This window comes from Girardinichthys multiradiatus, chromosome 1 (assembly GCF_021462225.1).
Source record: "Girardinichthys multiradiatus isolate DD_20200921_A chromosome 1, DD_fGirMul_XY1, whole genome shotgun sequence".
Classification (NCBI taxonomy): Eukaryota; Metazoa; Chordata; class Actinopteri; order Cyprinodontiformes; family Goodeidae; genus Girardinichthys; species Girardinichthys multiradiatus.
Genome location: NC_061794.1, coordinates 13853672 through 13871755, shown reverse-complemented (window position 1 = coordinate 13871755; position 18084 = coordinate 13853672). Strand labels below are relative to the sequence as shown.

At 38.6% G+C, this 18084-nt stretch overlaps 1 protein-coding gene across 1 annotated transcript; it reads left to right on the top strand.

The window, feature by feature from the left end:
* The first annotated feature begins 8494 nt into the window (after window positions 1-8494).
* hspb7 (heat shock protein family, member 7 (cardiovascular)) lies at window positions 8495-17266 on the top strand. Its single transcript, XM_047381353.1, has 3 exons — window positions 8495-8938; window positions 15839-15963; window positions 16043-17266. The coding sequence occupies exons 1-3, from the start codon at window positions 8773-8775 to the stop codon at window positions 16220-16222; spliced, it is 471 nt and encodes a 156-aa protein (XP_047237309.1). The 5' UTR covers window positions 8495-8772; the 3' UTR covers window positions 16223-17266.
* The last annotated feature ends 818 nt before the right edge of the window (window positions 17267-18084 follow it).

The window sequence follows — 18084 nt, the reverse complement described above, 5'->3', positions numbered from 1 at the left end:
ATGAAGGATTTTTCTGTTTAATTTCTCACTAAACTACATCAAACTACCACTTTATTAGCTGCACATATTCAACTCATACTACCACAAATGGCAACTCGGCCAATTAAATGGCTGCAATGCATTTAACCATCTAGGTATAGTGAGAATAACTTTTTGATGTTCAAACTGAGTATTGGAATGGCCAAAGAGGAAATTTAAGTGATTTTTGGATGCCATGATAGTTTGTACAAGATGGGCTGGTTTGAGTATTTTGAAAACTGTTGATTATCTGCGATTTCACACATAACCATCTCTCAGGTTTACAGAGAATGATCTGAACTGACCCCCACTGCACACAGTGTGCCACTCCTGTCTGCACCGAACAGGAAACGGAAGCTAAATTTCACATAGATTCAGTAAAGCGATGCAAAGAGATTGGCAGTAACAGTCTTACCCATTAAGTAATTCTAGTATTGTTGCTTGTGGCACGCCAATCCCTTTATGTAATGCCTACAAAATCACAAGATATCAGTACAAGAAAGCCTCTGTGGGATTTGGTGGAACAGGAAATGAATTTGGAGCCATCCTCTAGGTAATGTTTCCAATAGCTTGTTGAATGTATGCCACAAAGATTTAAGGCAGTACTGATGGCAAAAAAGGGTTCTATCCCAATACTTGTATGGTGTACCTAACAAAATGGCTGAATTGATATGACGTTATGTCTAATAATTAATTTAATGAAATTTGGGTAGCAACATTTATAGTATAAAATGCTTTATTAAAATAACCTTTCTATAGTGTAACATTTATCCTTTGACCAAAGAACTGATCATGTATAAACATAGCTAGCGCTAGTTTGCACCAACTATTTAGCAGGTAGTGTTATCTTACCTAATTTGTTCAAGATGAAGACATTAAGTTTTATTGGGTGTCAACATCTGGGCTGTTCAGCGCAATAAAAGCCCAAAATAATCAAACAGCTATGTTTAAGTTTTAGGTGCTTGATTATTGTGCCAGGCAAGGCAACCAATAGCATAAACCCATCTGGGCAAACACACTTGGGCCACCATGGAAACTGAGGACAAAAATAGCTGGACCTCAGGTGGGTAACCCAAGCGGGCCCTGACTATCAGACCCTTCAACCCATTTTGGCCCCATACAGGTCCTTCTCAAAATATTAGCATATTGTGATAAAGTTCATTATTTTCCATAATGTAATGATGAAAATTTAACATTCATATATTTTAGATTCATTGCACACTAACTGAAATATTTCAGGTCTTTTATTGTCTTAATACGGATGATTTTAGCATACAGCTCATGAAATTAGCATATCATTAAAAGGGTCTCTAAACGAGCTATGAACCTAATCATCTGAATCAATGAGTTAACTCTAAACACCTGCAAAAGATTCCTGAGGCCTTTAAAACTCCCAGCCTGGTTCATCACTCAAAACCCCAATCATGGGTAAGACTGCCGACCTGACTGCTGTCCAGAAGGCCACTATTGACACCCTCAAGCAAGAGGGTAAGACACAGAAAGAAATTTCTGAACGAATAGGCTGTTCCCAGAGTGCTGTATCAAGGCACCTCTGTGGGAAGGAAAAAGTGTGGCAGAAAACGCTGCACAACAAGAAGAGGTGACCGGACCCTGAGGAAGATTGTGGAGAAGGGCCGATTCCAGACCTTGGGGGACCTGCGGAAGCAGTGGACTGAGTCTGGTGTAGAAACATCCAGAGCCACCGTGCACTGGCGTGTGCAGGAAATGGGTTACAGGTGCCGCATTCCCCAGGTCAAGCCACTTTTGAACCAGAAACAGCGGCAGAAGCGCCAGACCCGGGCTACAGAGAAGCAGCACTGGACTGTTGCTCAGTGGTCCAAAGTACTTTTTTCAGATGAAAGCATGTCTGCATGTCATTCGGAAATCAAGGTGCCAGAGTCTGGAGGAAGACTGGGGAGAAGGAAATGCCAAAATGCCAGAAGTCCAGTGTCAAGTACCCACAGTCAGTGGGTCTGTGAGATATTGTGAAGAGAACGTTGAGAGACTCAAGACCCAACACTCTGGATGAGCTAAAGGCCGCTATCGAAGCATCCTGGGCCTCCATAAGACCTCAGCAGTGCCACAGGCTGATTGCCTCCATGCCACGCCGCATTGAAGCAGTCATTTCTGCCAAAGGATTCCCGACCAAGTATTGAGTGCATAACTGTACATGATTATTTGAAGGTTGACGTTTTTTGTATTAAAAACACTTTTCTTTTATTGGTCGGATGAAATATGCTAATTTTGTGAGATAGGAATTTTGGGTTTTCATGAGCTGTCTGCCAAAATCATCCGTATTAAGACAATAAAAGACCTGAAATATTTCAGTTGGTGTGCAATGAATCTAAAATATATGAATGTTAAATTTTCATCATGACATTATGGAAAATAATGAACTTTATCACAATATGCTAATATTTTGAGAAGGACCTGTACATATGGGTAATTAGAGAAAAAGCTCTAATGGAGAGGGACCACAGCAGAGTTCTTGTCCCATTACTTCAATGTTTTTTTCATCATACAATAGAACATAACATTCAAACACTTAAACCTCACATAAACATATTTGTTTGCCTATTTCATTTTTGTATTGCACCAAACATCCCAGTAATTGCATGGCCTCCCTTCAAACCTAATGGTTGAATAGAAGAATGATTGGGCATCTTCTACTCTCTGATCTGCCAAACAAGCTGGGTCAACGTTTTTCACCAAATATTTTGGTAAAATCAACACCCAACCTTAGTCTCAGCAACTTAACCCAACCTTAGTCTCAGCAACTTAACCCAACCTTAGTCTCAGCAACTTAACCCCACCGTTTGGGTTAAGGAACCCAGCAAGTTTGAGAGTGGTTCTGTCATGTGTATGAGTTGTTTTGGGTTTTTCTCTTATTCTGATTATGTTCTAAAAGTTGTGTTTTGGGCCTTGTTCATGATCGATTATGTTTTCCATCCTTTAGTTCATTTCTTTAAGTTTAGTTTATTGTTCTGATTATTGTCCATTCTTTTTCTGTTACTTTAAGATTTATCCTTTCGTTACATTGTCATTGTTTCCTTGCTTAAACCATTTATGTTTTGTTTTCACTGTGTCTCTGCCACAGCAATCCATGTCATTCAGTTCACCTGTCCTTTGCCAGTGATTCTCCTAGCTTCACCTGTGCCAGGCCCCATATATACTCCTCTGTTTCAGTAACTCCTTGCTGGTTTATTCTGCTTGGTTCATGTTCAGACTGTTGTCTCTGCCTGTTCCATGCTCATGCCTGCATCTGCTACCTTCAGCCTGCTGGAGTTTTCTTTTTGTTTGTTTTAAAACTTTTTTCATCTCACCATACTTTTCCTGCCTGCCTGCACATGGGACCTACTCCAAGAGTCACCATATTGACTCTTGGAGTAGGACCCATAGGACCCCCTCTATGGAGCCTTTCTCACCCTTCTCTCTTTCCACTGTTCTCTGTAATCTCCCATCAATGACAGATCTGTCACCTTGTTTCTGCCCAGCTTTTGAAGCCTCCCTATTAGCACTCATCCATGCTTCACTGGGAAAGCAGCCTGGTCACAAGCTTGATAATGTACTGTAAATACCCAGAGGTTCTTCGGAGGTCTCCTGTTGGGTAATTTTCATGATTCATACAGGGAATTGCTTTCTGAAACAGTCACAACAGTTCTTTTATTTCTATTTAAATATCAACAAAATAACAGTCAGTGTTCTGTATGAATGTAGGTAGCATAACAAACATTAAGTGATTTCAGTGAGAAAACGATTTTACTCAGAAATACTTCATTTATGTAGATCAGTAGGCTTGAATCTTAATGGCAGCCTAAATTATTGGTACACAGGAGTAAAGCCAGATGGAAACAACAATATTCCTGTTGTTAGGAAATCGAGGGGGCTCTGCATGTTCCCTGTTTGGGAGGAGGTGAGTTGCTAGGCTGGATTTAGACCCTGAGCAGGGGGCTCTGTGCTCTGTGGTGATAAGGCTAAAATCAAATGATACTTAGTTGAGTGATCCGTAATGTCTGGTAACCTTATAGGCATCTTTAATAAAGAGGTCTCCATTTGGCAGGAGACACATGGGGCTTTTTGAAGATTATAATGGCAGATGTTTAATGACCAGTACAAATCAGTAGCAAATCAATGGATGGGCTTCTGTGTCTTAAACACTACTTACTGTTTTAATGAAACTTCAAAGCTCGACTTAAATACACATCATTGATCATTTAAATGGATTAGTTTTCAGCAGCGTAACTAGGAAAAAAGAGCAGAGAACGTTTTCTACTCATGACCGGCTGCATACTTCATGCAGATATTAATAGCCACCAAGTAATGTCACCACTAAGTCCCCTGTTCCTGCCTATAGGCTTTGTTTTCAATCACATTCTTTCCATCTTTGTTTTGCTCTCGACTTATCTGCAGAGATATGAGACAGGGCTCCTTTTTCACATTCTCGTTTAAGGCGACAGAGACTGAGGAAATAGTACTTTTCCAGCAGATCAGCAGCTAGTAGCCTTTAGAGACTTTGACGCAAAAGCAGTCAATCTTCATTTAGATGTAGTTTGTCACATCACGGTTAGTTTTTATGTTTTGCTATTTTGTTGATATAAAATATATAGACTGTTTAACATTTTGAAAACTTGATATGACGATGTCATCCTTGGGAACAACTTCCAGATGCCTGAAGGTGTCACCTTCATCTGCTAAATCAATTTATTTGCATGTATGAACATAATTTGAATGGTCAGCAATGATGCTGTTCGGGAAGGTTCTGTCTCCCTGAAATTAACATGTTTTGGTATAAAATGTGTAAATCAACACCCAGAACAAAAGCAAAAGGTCTTTTAAAGATTCTGGTTGAAGCTGGTAAAAGAATATCATTACCCACAGTGAAAGAAATCATGTACTGACATGGGCTGAATGGCCACACAGAAAGGACGAAGCCATTACGCCAAAAGAAACATAAAAAACAGATTAATCTGCAAATGCATGCAACAACTAAGACATTCATCTTTAGAGACATGTCCTGTGGTCTGATAAAACCTTGAAGTGTTTGTCTATAATGACCATTGTTGCATTGGAAAAAGGGTAAAAAAGGGTGAAGCTTGCAAACATGAGAACACCATCCCAGCTTTAAAGAACGGCAGTGACCGCAACATGTTGTGTGTGGCTTTATGGAAAAATGGCCCCAGATGGACAATGGTCCTGATCATACCCCAAAATTAATAATTGGAAAAGAACAACAAACTCTCTTTTTGAAGTGGCCATCACAAAAGCTCTGCTCTCAGTCCCATACAAAAATGTTTTGGGTAGCACTAAAATGTTGTGTGTGCGCAAGGTGACAAACAAACCTGACTCAGTTACCTCTAAACCAGGGGCGTTTTTAGGGTCTCAAAACATTGGGGGCTTTAGCCCAAATCCAAAATACTTACATTTCAATAAGACAATTTATAGGTAATTTAAAATTAAAATAATATAGGACATATTGTACCAGTTCTGTCTCGGCTGGTTTTAGACTGAATGTGAATTATTGTGAATCAAACAAAAAAGGTTTACAATAATTTTACTTTTTATTTTTGTTAGAAGCTGAATGAAGGACAAGGAGAAACAGTGTTTAGATCTGATGAAAAACCATTTTGCTGAAGCACATAATGACACATTTTGAGGTATTTAGAAAAGAACTTCATCTGAATTTTTGCTGACACAAGTTTTTCTTAAACTCAGAGATGTTTACTATGGGCCAGATAAATATGCTTCTTTTGTCATCTACATAAATTACCTTTTTTAAAACGTTTGTCATCAAAGTGTTCCACTCCTGAGGCTCCATTGTCTTTATTCTTATATTTCAAAAAAGGAAACTGGTATAAAGTTGATTTTCCTAAATCTTAGTCAAATGGTAAAATCCTAAAACACATTTATTTTATTATGCCAAGAGCTTTTGAAATATTTTATTAAAATTGTTCCTTCTTTTATGAACTTGTTCTCTTTTATCACCATCTTTTCACCCCTTCATTCCACTTCTGAAGAAGAATGGCCTGCCAAAAATAATAAATGAAACGTTTTTCAACACAGTCTTTTGTTCTGCATGTGAGACATTAGTGCAGTTCTTACTATTAAATACTTTGAGAGGAAAGGTGTTAAGTTGTGTTTAAAATAGAGCATAGAGCCTCATCCTGGACCTTATCAGTACTAATACAGTTATTAATAACTGTATACATATGGTATGTATGTCTCATCTTCAATAAAACTGTATCCTTGTTTAATTAGTTTAGTTTATATAATATTACATGTGTAATTCAGAAAAATAAAATAGTTGACTAATCAATGTTCCACCTGTGATTAATTGCTACAATTTATTTCTTAATTATACTGCATCTTTAAAGCCAGAGCTTTATGTTTATAATCAGCACAAAAGATATGAAAGAAAAGAGGGAGGCTTACTTTTATACTTTCTACTACGTCTTACTGGAACCAGGAGATATTTTCCTGGTTTATTGAGCAACACTTTTTTCTGTCTACATGTAGAACTAGACTATAGGACTGGCTGCAGCAATGAGATGCAATGTGTTGATCTGAAGGACTTTTCATGTGTTCAGCTACATTGGGATTAAATGCTTTTATTTTGACTGAAGGACCAGATATTTTCACATTATTATCCAAATCCGGCTAGAAGCTCACAGAGAAGGTTGCTACTGTTTTCTATCACAGCCACATCATTTAACTTCACCTGTAGCTCAGGTGAAAGTTCCTCATCATGACCCTGAAGATGCTCATTAGAGTGAACCTCCACCTCATGTCTTGCTGGGTGAATAAGTGATTAGCTATAAGCCCTGTTTGAGGCGCTCAGTGTAACTTTTCAGGTAATGAAGGAGGCAGGTCGACCTGCAGTAAACTCCTGTTCTGGACTTCTCCAGAATGGAGTCCGTCTCTGGCTGTGCGCGTAGTTGCGCATTCGTAGTGCTGCGAGTGCGCAAATAGCTATTTTTTGTCTTCTCCTTTTAACTTATTGTTAGGTTAGGTGGAGCAGGAGGTGATTATATGGAACACAATTGAAAAAATCTGCTTCTGTCTGAAACTGTTGGATGCTGTCTACCATAGTGCTTCAAGATATTGGTAATAACAATAAACTATAATGTATTAATCAATACTAGGCTGTTGCCATCAAGGCTCTGTCTGGAATGGAATTTGATTGCTTCAGATGAAATGTTAATTTGTGCTAGAAATTATTGATGGTGGTGATGGTGGTAGGAGTTTGTCCTGTAACCGGTGGATTGACGGTTTGAACCCCTGCTTTGTGCATCTTAGTCGTTGTGTCTTTGGGTAAGGCACGTCCTCCGCCTTGCCTGCTAATGGTGGTCAGAAGCTCGGTGGCGCCGATTGTATGGCAGCTTCACCTCTGTCTGTCTGCCCCAGGGCAGCTGTGGTTACAGTGTAGCTTACCACTGTCATTGTGTGAATGTGTGTATGAATGGGTGAATGACTGATTGTAGTGTAAAGGGCTTTGGGGTCCTTGGACTTGATAAAGCGCTATACAAGTACCAGCAATTTAGCACTACCATTTACCATCATACGGGACAACTTTTGCATAAACAATGCACTTACAACCTCAACTCTCAGGACATCTTAACCCTCAACGCTCTATCTGTATGTTCTCAGCTGGGCTGAAAGGTCTCTAATGCTGACCCCTGATCCTAGAACTTCCTACAGCAACATCTGAAACTCTCTAATATAAATACTCTTTTGAAGAGACTGAGAGGTTCATTGGACATCTGTTGCTTTTAAAGCTTTTTATGTTCTCATTTGTGTTAGTTTATCAGTTGTGTTTTAAGGTTGATGTTTAAGGTCCCGCTTTGAAAATGATTTTGTGGATCTCAGAAAGGCTAACCTGTACAAATAAAGATGAAAAATATTTTAATAAATGTATTTAATGAAACCCTGCTGTGGAAGTCCAGACTTCATTTTCAGCTTTGCTTTTATTGGTAATTTGTTAAAGAATAAAAAAAAGATTCACCACTTGATAGTATCAGTCATGATGTGTGTTTATCATATGCAAGATTAAATTAATAAACAGATGATTGCCATGTGGCCAAAGAGATAAAATAAACCCACTCTAATTAAATCGCATTATGCTGTAAAAACACTGGACTGTAAATCATTTGATGGCAGAGCTGTCGCAGATCCAATTTCAGGTCAAAGACGTGGAGCTGAATGTTAAGAAAGCCGAAGACACAGACAGAAGGAGTGATGGAGCTCAGTGAGAGTTAGAGAGTGAACAGAGAAGCTATTTTAGGGATGATGTGCCTGGAATGACAACTGTTGTGCCCCTCACTCCCCTCTCTGCCCATTTCCTACCTCGCTCTATCACATCCCAGTCTCTCTCTCCCTCTCTTAACCTCAGGCCCTTCTTCATGCAGAACTTTTCCAACCACAGACTCTCCTCTTCATCCCCCTGTGCGTCTCATGATAAAAATAGAACACTATGAGCCTTTTCCAGATGAGCTGTGACACTTGCCACCTCCCAAACATGCACGAGACGGACCAGTATATAAAGGCCAGGAGTACTGGGCTTTAGGGGAGCTGGACAATCAGTCAGAAAGAAGAAAAGGAAATAGACATACAAGGAGATCATATAAGAGAAAAAAAAGAGTGATTTTTATTTTTTTTTAGGCCTCCCGGAGCTGCTCCAGAAAGAATCAGTTTCTCTCCGCCTCCTTCTTTACTCCTTCTACTCTCCCCCTCTGCCTTATCCAGCACTTGCAACCATCCATGAGTGTGACCAACTCCTCCGCCTATCGATCGGAGCGCAGTTTCCACCAGACTTCGTCCTCAACCTCGTCCTCTTGCAACCCATACATGGAGAAAAGCCGGGGGCTGTTCACTGAGGACTTTGGCTCCTTCATAAGGCCTGGGACCGATGCGTTGGGATTTTCCAGTAAGTTGGGAGGGAATTTTAGGCCTTTGAAGCTCATTTTGTAAACACCAAAATGTTATGAAAAAAAGAGTAAAATGCAGCTGTAACTGTAAAGGTGATTTATGTCTGGAAACACTTTAAATACAGTGTGTTATTCTTCCTTACAAAGTGGTGATAAAATATGTTATAGGTGGCAGAGGCAGGACTGAGTCTCATGTGTCTGATGTGAGTGAACAAAAGCTTTCATATGCAAGACTTTAGCCATGGTGCAACTGATGCAATAAAGCAGATGTGATTGAACACAGTTTTTATCAGAAGCCCTTTTTCATTCCAGTTTTTTCCTGCACTATTTGACTGAAATACAAAGTATGACCATGAGGCATTTCACTTTAATGTTTCTGGTTTGTCCTTGGGCTCAGTAATGCCTCCAGGTGGTGTGAACTAGTTGGGTGTTGGTGCACATACAAGATACAAGTGTCAATATCTGACATAGGAACGTTACATAAACTCATAGCTAATGTCCTCTATTGGTCCAAGGTCACAGTAGGATTGTTTGAAACAGTACACACCACATAACGGTATACAGTGGCTTGTAAAAGTATTCACATCTTTTGAACTTGAAAGAGTGAAGGGTTTTTTGTGATAGACCAGTACAAAGTAGAGCATAAATTTGAAGTGGAGGGAAAAGAGCAAATGGTTTTCGGTATTGTCCCCCTTTCAAACTGATACCTCTAAATAAAGTGGGAAAAAACAACATCAAGAGGACATAGTAACACAGCAGATAAGTCAGCGATAAAGTAGTGGAGAACTTTAAAGCATGGTTAGGTTCAAAAATAACATCCTGCGATGCTTGAAAATGGACAAACTGTGATAGAACTGCAAACCTACCATAATACAACTGTCCACCTAAACCGAAAGGCTTAATGAGGACAGCATTACTCAGAGGATCAACCAGGAGTCCATGGTAACTCTGGGAGGAGCTGCGGAGATCCACAGCTCACTCGGGAGAATCTATTGACAAAATGAGAAGTCGTGCACTCAACAAATCTGGCCTTTATGAAAAAGCTCCAACAAGTATTGTGTGAAAATTCCTGCAATACATGTAGAGGACACAGTAAACATGGGGAGAAGGTGCTCTGGTTAGGTAAGGCTAAAATTAAACTTTTTTTTCCCCACATGCAAAAAATGCTATTTGCTGAGAAAACTGCATATCACCCTGGGCATACCATCTCCAAGGTGATATATGGTGGTGGCAACATCATGCTGTTGGGATAATTTTTCTACAGCAGGGAGAGGAAAGCTTGTCACAGTTAATAGAGCATAATGCAGGACAATGCTGAACGGAAACCTGTCAGAGGCTGCAAAGGTCTTGAGACTGGGGTGGAGGTTTACCTTCCAGCAAGACAAAGACCCAAAACATAAAACCAGAGCTACAAAAAAATTGTTAAGATTAAAGCCTATTTATGTGTTAAAATGACGCTGACCTAAATCCAGTTGAGAATTTGTGGCAAGTCTTGAAAATTGATGTTCACAAATGCTCTCCAATTAATCTGGCTGAGTTTCAGCTATTTTGCAAAGAATAAAATAATAATAGCACAGCAAAAGGTGGTTCTACAAAGTATTGAGTCAGTGGGGCTGAATAAAAAAGTACATCATGTTTTTCAGATTTTTATTTGCACACATATTTAGAAAATCACTTGTCATTTTCCTTCCATTTTGTAATTATACCTTACTTTGTGTTGGTCTGTCACATAAAATCCCAATAGAATACATGAATGTTTGCAAGGCGCTGTACGCGTCTGAAAGCAGAAATCCTGGATAGACTCCCGGCTGTGTGACTTCACACACTGAGTATCTGGGATGACGCCTGCATAAGAAATTACCAAATGGTTGCTGGGTGATCAGTGTCCACACACACACACACACACACACACAGATAAAGAGAGAGAGAGAGAGTTAAAATGATGTCACATACTGAAATTAACCTGCACATATGAAGTCAGAGTACACACGCTGACATTGGCACACAGAACAGAGTTGTGACACGCAGTGCTTCAGTTAACCCAGAAATCAAGAGGAATTGCCAGACATGAAAAATATTCAATCCTTTTTCTCTGCTATCATAAACCCGTTTCTAGTGCTTTAGTGGATCAGTTGATTTCATTAAGCTACACATCACAGCACATACAGTTACAAATTCTGAAACCTGGGTCTGAAATGCTCTTAGCCTTAGTTTTTTATACATTTGGCAGGGAGCGTCTTTTAGACAGACAAAAGCAGTGCATGTGCACAGAAAAGCCTATCCTACTCTTACTGATCAGTATCAGAAAGATGAGCCATTGTTGCACAAAGCCGTGGTGTTTGTAATGTAGAGGGAGAATGGGGGAAGTAAAGCCTCTAAGGCAGCAGCTAATAGCTTTCTTTCTGTTGGACTGAACTTCCCAGCAGCTTCATTCATCTGATTGATACCAGCTTGTTAGTTTTAAGATCCCACCCAGGGAGGGTTTTTGATAAGGCCCATATTGGCAGTTACCCGGGATGGTATTAGAAAGGGGAGACGCAAGCACCTGATGAAAAAAATATAACTTATCTATGAGTTGCAACTTAAACAAGTTTTTTTTATTGATTTTATGCATATGCAATCAATTGAGAAAGGTATTCCCTGCTTGCTGCTGAGAGTATGGAGACTATTTCAGATGCTTTGTCCGGGACTGGACTGCATTTTATCCAGCCCTAGAATTTAGGTGGTTTATTCCATTTTAATTCCTTAGGTGGCGGCTGAAGAAGGGGCTCATCCAGGGTGCTGTTTCATGCAAGAAGTGCTACAGTTATCGCACACTGCATTTCTACAATGACTGTTTTTGGGGCGTGCGAACAAAGAAGGACATAAAGAAGACATAATATCTCAGCTGTGTCGAATGTTAAAAAAGCACCAAAATGGAGTGAAAATAAGTGATTAGAACAGTTGAAACCAGATATTAATTTATCAGAATAACCTTTTCCAAACTGTTTCAGGACAGTAAGGAAAAAAATATTTCTATTTTCAAAGTTTCAAAGTTATTATTTTTTTCAAGATTTGTAATTTGTATTTAATTTGATCTTTTGCTTTTTTCAAACTTAAACGTTTTCATACATGTTCTTAGTATCGGGTACAACTGCTTATGCTCTCATAGGCTTCTCAAAATGATTTGCTGGAATTTTGGCCCATTCCTCCTGAAAGGTGGAACTAAGTCAGGTTTGTAAGCTGCTTTGCTCACATACACATTTTCATCTCTGCTCTTAGGTGTTTTATGGGACTGAGATCAGAGCTGTTAGGTGGCCACTTCAAAACACTGTGTTTGTTATCCTCAAGCCACTTTATAACTAGTCTGGCCATGTGATTAGTGTCATTGTCCATTTGGAAGACCCATTTGTGCTCAGGCTTTTACAATGTAGCTAATCTGTTAAATGTTCTTTCCTCGTGATCCCATGTATTTTATAAAATACAGCAGTCTCTACTTTAGCAAATCACCCCCACAGCATGATGCTGCCACCACCATACTATATAGTTTGAATGGCTTGCAAACTTCTCTCTTTTTCCTCCTAATGTAACAATGGTCATTATGGCCAAAACACATTTATTTGTATTTTTATCAGAACACAGGACATGTCTTCAAACATTAAGGACTTTGTCCTTGTGTTCTGGGACACAGAACCTGATTCCTTTTTGAACAGTATTATGGTTCGACATGTCCATGGTCTTTTGTACTTACATGTACTTGTTTGAACAGATAAATGTGACACCTTCAGGCATCTGGAAATTGTACCTTGTGGTGAATACAAAAACAAGATTACAGCCTTATTTGATGCCTACCAAAGGGGTGTAATTTATTTTTCCATTTAACAACACTAACAGCAAATGCTTTTAGCCATTTATTCTTTCCAACCAATAAAAGCATCAGAATTTGTTAAAGTGATGATAACCTTCAACTGGGAAGAGCACAATGTATCAGTATGCCAATAAATCCAATGTGTAAGAAAACATCCTAAAGGTGAATTATGCCATGAAAGCATTAAGAGTCCCCTACAACCCAAAGGTTCATCTTGTGAAGGTCCACTAATCTGTTGCTGATATCTTGCCTTGTTGTTTCGATTTTTTTATGATGTCATACAAGAAGGCATTTTGTTTGAGGTGTTGTCTTGAATACATCCACAGGTGTACCTCCATTTAACTTAGATGCTGTGAATTAATTTATCAGAAGCTGACAGATTCATAATATTATTATTTGGAATTTTATATATTATGTAAAATCTGATTTAGAAATGTTTTGATAGCCTTGAAAATTATTTTAAAAAATTCTCTTGTTATTCTGGCCTTTAGGAAATAGAAACAGTTTTGATGATTCTCACTGATCCAAAACAGGAAAGGTTTAGTGAGAAAAAAAACGGGTTTTTATACTTACATTTATCCATCCATTTTCGTTACTTGCTTGCCCTTGTAAGGTCACAGGGGAGCTGGTGCCTATCTCCAGCAGTCATTGGGTAAGAGTTGCACACAGGACAAAATACCAACCATCCTCTCAGACACTCATACCTGAGGTCAATTTAGAGTAACTAATTAACAGTCTTGTTTTTAGACTGTTGCAGGAAGCCAGAGTACCCGGAGAGAACCCTTGCTTGCACAGAGAGAACACACCAATTCCAGGCTGGGCTGTGCACCCAGGACCTTTTTGTGCCCCAATGGAGTCCTGTTATCCAGTGAATATATGATTTTAACTGCATACACACAAGTTGATGACAATTACTAAAAACAACAAAAAAGAGATAATCTACAGTCATGGAAAAGCAAAGAATATGTCCTCCAAACTGTAGAATTTATGGGATTTTTAAACTGTAATTTAAAAAAAGTAAAAAGGTGGAATCTGGGGTGTGCCAATTTCATTTCAATATCAGACCATTTAAACAAAAATGTTTTTGTCTGTTAGCTTGCTCTCACTTATGAATCATTCAGGCATGAAATAGCTCCTATATCCCAGAGATGAACTAACGTTTTGTCTGTACCAGACATTTTGGCATTTTTAATACCAGCATTCATTATAGTTAGAATTAATTGGAATGTATGCCTGATTTGAAATCTGTATGATTCGACTGAATTGACCTCGAGACGACGTGTTGTGAACTTGCACTAAATAAATAACACTGAATTGAACTGAAATGATTCACAGACACACACTTTGATCTAGTTTCTATTTGCAATAGATTAAAAGTGCTAAGGATGGCACAGATTGGCAAACTGAAAACACTACCTTCGCACAGAAAGGGTGAATCCCAACGAAATGCTAGTTAAAAACTTGGCATACAGCAGGTGGTCAACTGGGTATTTGCCAAATGTTTTCTTAAAGACAAGACTCTTAGATACTGTTTATCTCCTGTAGATCTTTTTCTGCAGGCCTTGTCCCACTCATTTTCTCCATTTCTCCACTTGTCGACTTTTCTCATGTTTGGTGTTTGTTGCTTATGAACTTTAATGCAGTAGGTTCAAAATGATGCACCCATTAAAAACGACTTCTGTCTTTTCAGTTTTCTATTTCTGGTGATATGGCTAGGGTTGGAAATGGGGAAAAAGGATCAAACTTCTTATGTTCAACCACTTCAAAATATTGATTGCGATCATGAAAACATACATGGTTCCAGGTGAAAGTATTATAATAGATGAGTCCTGCCTTTTGTTGCCAAGGACAAAACGAATGCTACGTTAATGTGCATTATTAATCATGGAGAGACATAAAGTGCTAACTACAATTATTGGTTCATTCTGGTGAAGATGTGAAAAAAGCCTTGAAATAAGATAATCTTTTATTTATTTATTTCTCTTTATTAATTTATCAGAGTATAATAAAAACTATTCATCTAAAATGTTAATCTTGAGCATTTGAGATATTTACAACCCCTAAGTTAAGTAAATGTGTTTAATAGGGGGAAAAATCCCATGTTAAGAAATGTGTTCAAGAAAGTCACTTGTGGCACAATTATTGACACACCTGCTGTAAATGCTTTGAGTAGCCCTCTTTAGACAGCTAAACATCACTTGGTCTTTTCCATGCTCTCCTTCTGTTCAGCTCACCACACAGGTTTACAATTGGATTAAGATCAGAGGTCTGTGATATAGAAAAAGGTTGATTATGGATCAGTGAACCATTTCTACATTTGAAATCTCCTGGTATTTCCGAGTCTACAATGCCATGCTCTCTAAAATGATTCCCAGGGCCTTTGGACGAGCACAAAAGTTGTGCTACCATACTTAACAGTGGAGAGGAGGTGTTTTTATTCATATTTGTCATTTGTTTTATGTTTTATGCCATCCCCACCTGTGTTTGGGGTAAAAAAAAAGCTCAACAATGGTCTAATCTGACCAAGCATAGTTTAGGTAGAGTTTAGCCAACTACATATGTTTTTGTTTTTAACAGTAGAACAAAAAAAGGCTTTTCTTTGGTATGCTCTCCAAACATGTTGGCGTGTAGATGATGTCTAAGGGTTGTAATGTCAAACAGTGAGCTTTGGAGAGTTTTATTTTATTTCCCTCACCATCCTGCTCACTCTGTGGTGACAATATAAATATTGGTTCCTCGTCCAGCAGAGTGGCCAGTAGCTAAGAGGTCTTGATGTCACGTCATCCCAGGGTAACAGAAAGCCATTACTCACTATAGGTTTGAAAAACTCATAAACTCTGATAAAAAAAAAAATTATACATTTAAAAATGCAGTAGTTACATTTAGTCTATAAGAATTATTATTGGTGTCAAACTTTAGTCAATTGATGATTTTGTTAAAAACAATTATTTCTTCACATGTTGATGAACAAGGGTACCAGTACCTGTCAACGAGTTTAACTGTACTTTGTTGGAATCCAGCATCTTTTATGCTCTTTATCTGTTGATTTCAGGTGGAGCTGGAAATGTCAAAACTATTGATGATTCGTACCAGTTTACAGTCGACGTGCGAGACTTCTCTCCAGAGGATGTGATTGTAACGACATCCAACAACCAGATAGAAGTCCGCGCAGAAAAGGTGGACAGTGTATATAAACTACAATATGAGAAACAAACTACATCATTTGTCCTTTATAATATCCTCTCTCTTTCTGCAGTTGGCCCAGGATGGTTCAGTCATGAACACTTTCACCCACAAGTGCCAACTTCCTGAGGATGTAGACCCCACCTCGGTGACATCATCCCTGGGTCCAGAGGGCACTCTGACAGTCCGGGCGTGCAGGCAGCCGGCCAAGCATGAGCTCGTACAGACCTTTCGCACCGAAATCAAAATCTAGAGATGGATCGACTTTCTCAGCACAAACCCACCACTTTGTGATTTTAACGCTAATCCCTGTGCTTTTGTCCTTATTGTTATTCTTACACTTCAACCACTGCTTTAATGAAGCTACACCCAAGTCCTGCATTGGATAAGGATATGATTTGTCAAACATAGACTCAAAAAAGTCAAATCACATGTTCAGAAACACCAGGAGTAGGTAAATGAACTTACACCAGGAGAATAATTGGTACACAACTTCAATCACACACACACACACATCAGTTGAACAGCCATTTTATTACATCATTCCCTGGTCACATATTTGTCTTTTATTTTAATGGCATAGGAAGACATGATTCCATGGAAAATAAACACCGTAGCAGACACAATTTGATCATCAGCTATGGTAAGCCAAGCTGCAGAGCAATGTTTGGACATGTCCAAACATTGCTCTGCAAGAGAGCCGCAGCTTTCACACATCTAAACCGCACGGCACAGCTACAGAACTGACGCTCACTACACACACCTCAGCATGCTGAAAGATTGACACCAAAAGTGAAACTATTTGTCATGACCTAGTTTTTGATTAATTCAGCTGCTTATGATATGACTGCATGGGGGTTCTCATAGAGCAATGAAATTTCCTTCCCAGATTATCAGTTGATCCTTAAATATACAAAAAAATCAAGAAGGTGATGCAAGAATAACAAACCCCATTATCACACAGCTTAACACTGTGAATTGTACAACCTTGATCCCAATACACATGCCCTATTCAGAATCCATGCAATTTAAAACTGACACACATACTTCAAAGATGGGACAGGACTTGATGTTCAACAAAATATAATTCATATCTCATGTTTTGACTCATGTAACACACATTTTCAGTACATCAACATACAAGCATAGGAAAAAGTTTGACAGCAGTTCAACTGAGGTCGCTTGTCGAGTTAAAAAATCAGTCCCTCATTTCATAAAATATTAAATCTGTTTTTTCATCAATATTTTTTATTTTATTTCTGTAACTAAACTTACAATAAACATGGCTGCAAATAAATATCATTTTTTGTGAGATTTGTTTAGAAAATGTATCACCAAAGAGGTTGCACTAAATTTGTATTGAGAGTCTTCTCCGGAAGAAGAAAATAAACTTACTATATTTTACTTTATAATAAATCTGTTCCCTTGTTTGCCATTTTAGGACATATTTATGAATTTCTCATTCCAATTCAGTAATTTAAAACTATGTAAACTTTGAATTCTACAGGAGATCCTTCCTGTCCACAACTATCAGCATCTACGACTCTTTGAAGAAACCCATAGAATATGAGCTACAACAACATTTAATTTCCGTTTGGGATTAATGAAGTATTTTTGAATTTGGGTGCAGTCAGTGGTCAATTGCCCCAGAGCTGAAACTCTGGGGCAATTTTGCGCTGATTATCTACACCTTATCTACACCACAGGATCCTGTTATCCAACCAATTGATTACACTCTATACAGGTAGGATTGGTAAACTGTCCATTTTAATTGAAAATCACTACATTAACACAGAGTCTTTGGACTCTGGGAGTAAACTGACTATCCTTCACCATACCTTTGAAAAAGAAAAAAATCCAGATAAAAATATACAAACATGTAGACGGTGACAACCACAAGGCCATCTGTTCACAAAATCAATATAGGTCAATAACTGCTCAATGAGTATAAAGGGCTTCTATTCTGCTTTTGGGAACATTTTGTAATGAACATGACGAACATGAAAGAAACTTTAAGGTTAGTGTTAAAAATGTACTTTTTGTACAGCATCCCCCACAACTATTCCCCCCCACACTAAATATGTGCAAGAACCTTTAAGATAAATGTAGGTCTTC

Bases quoted from the DNA above. Each gene is read 5' to 3' on its own strand.
- hspb7 (XM_047381353.1), top strand. From the start codon at position 8,773: ATGAGTGTGACCAACTCCTCCGCCTATCGATCGGAGCGCAGTTTCCAC. The intron at 8,939-15,838 runs GTAAGTTGGGAG...TGTTGATTTCAG, and splicing joins CGATGCGTTGGGATTTTCCA to GTGGAGCTGGAAATGTCAAA. The intron at 15,964-16,042 runs GTGGACAGTGTA...CTCTTTCTGCAG, and splicing joins TAGAAGTCCGCGCAGAAAAG to TTGGCCCAGGATGGTTCAGT.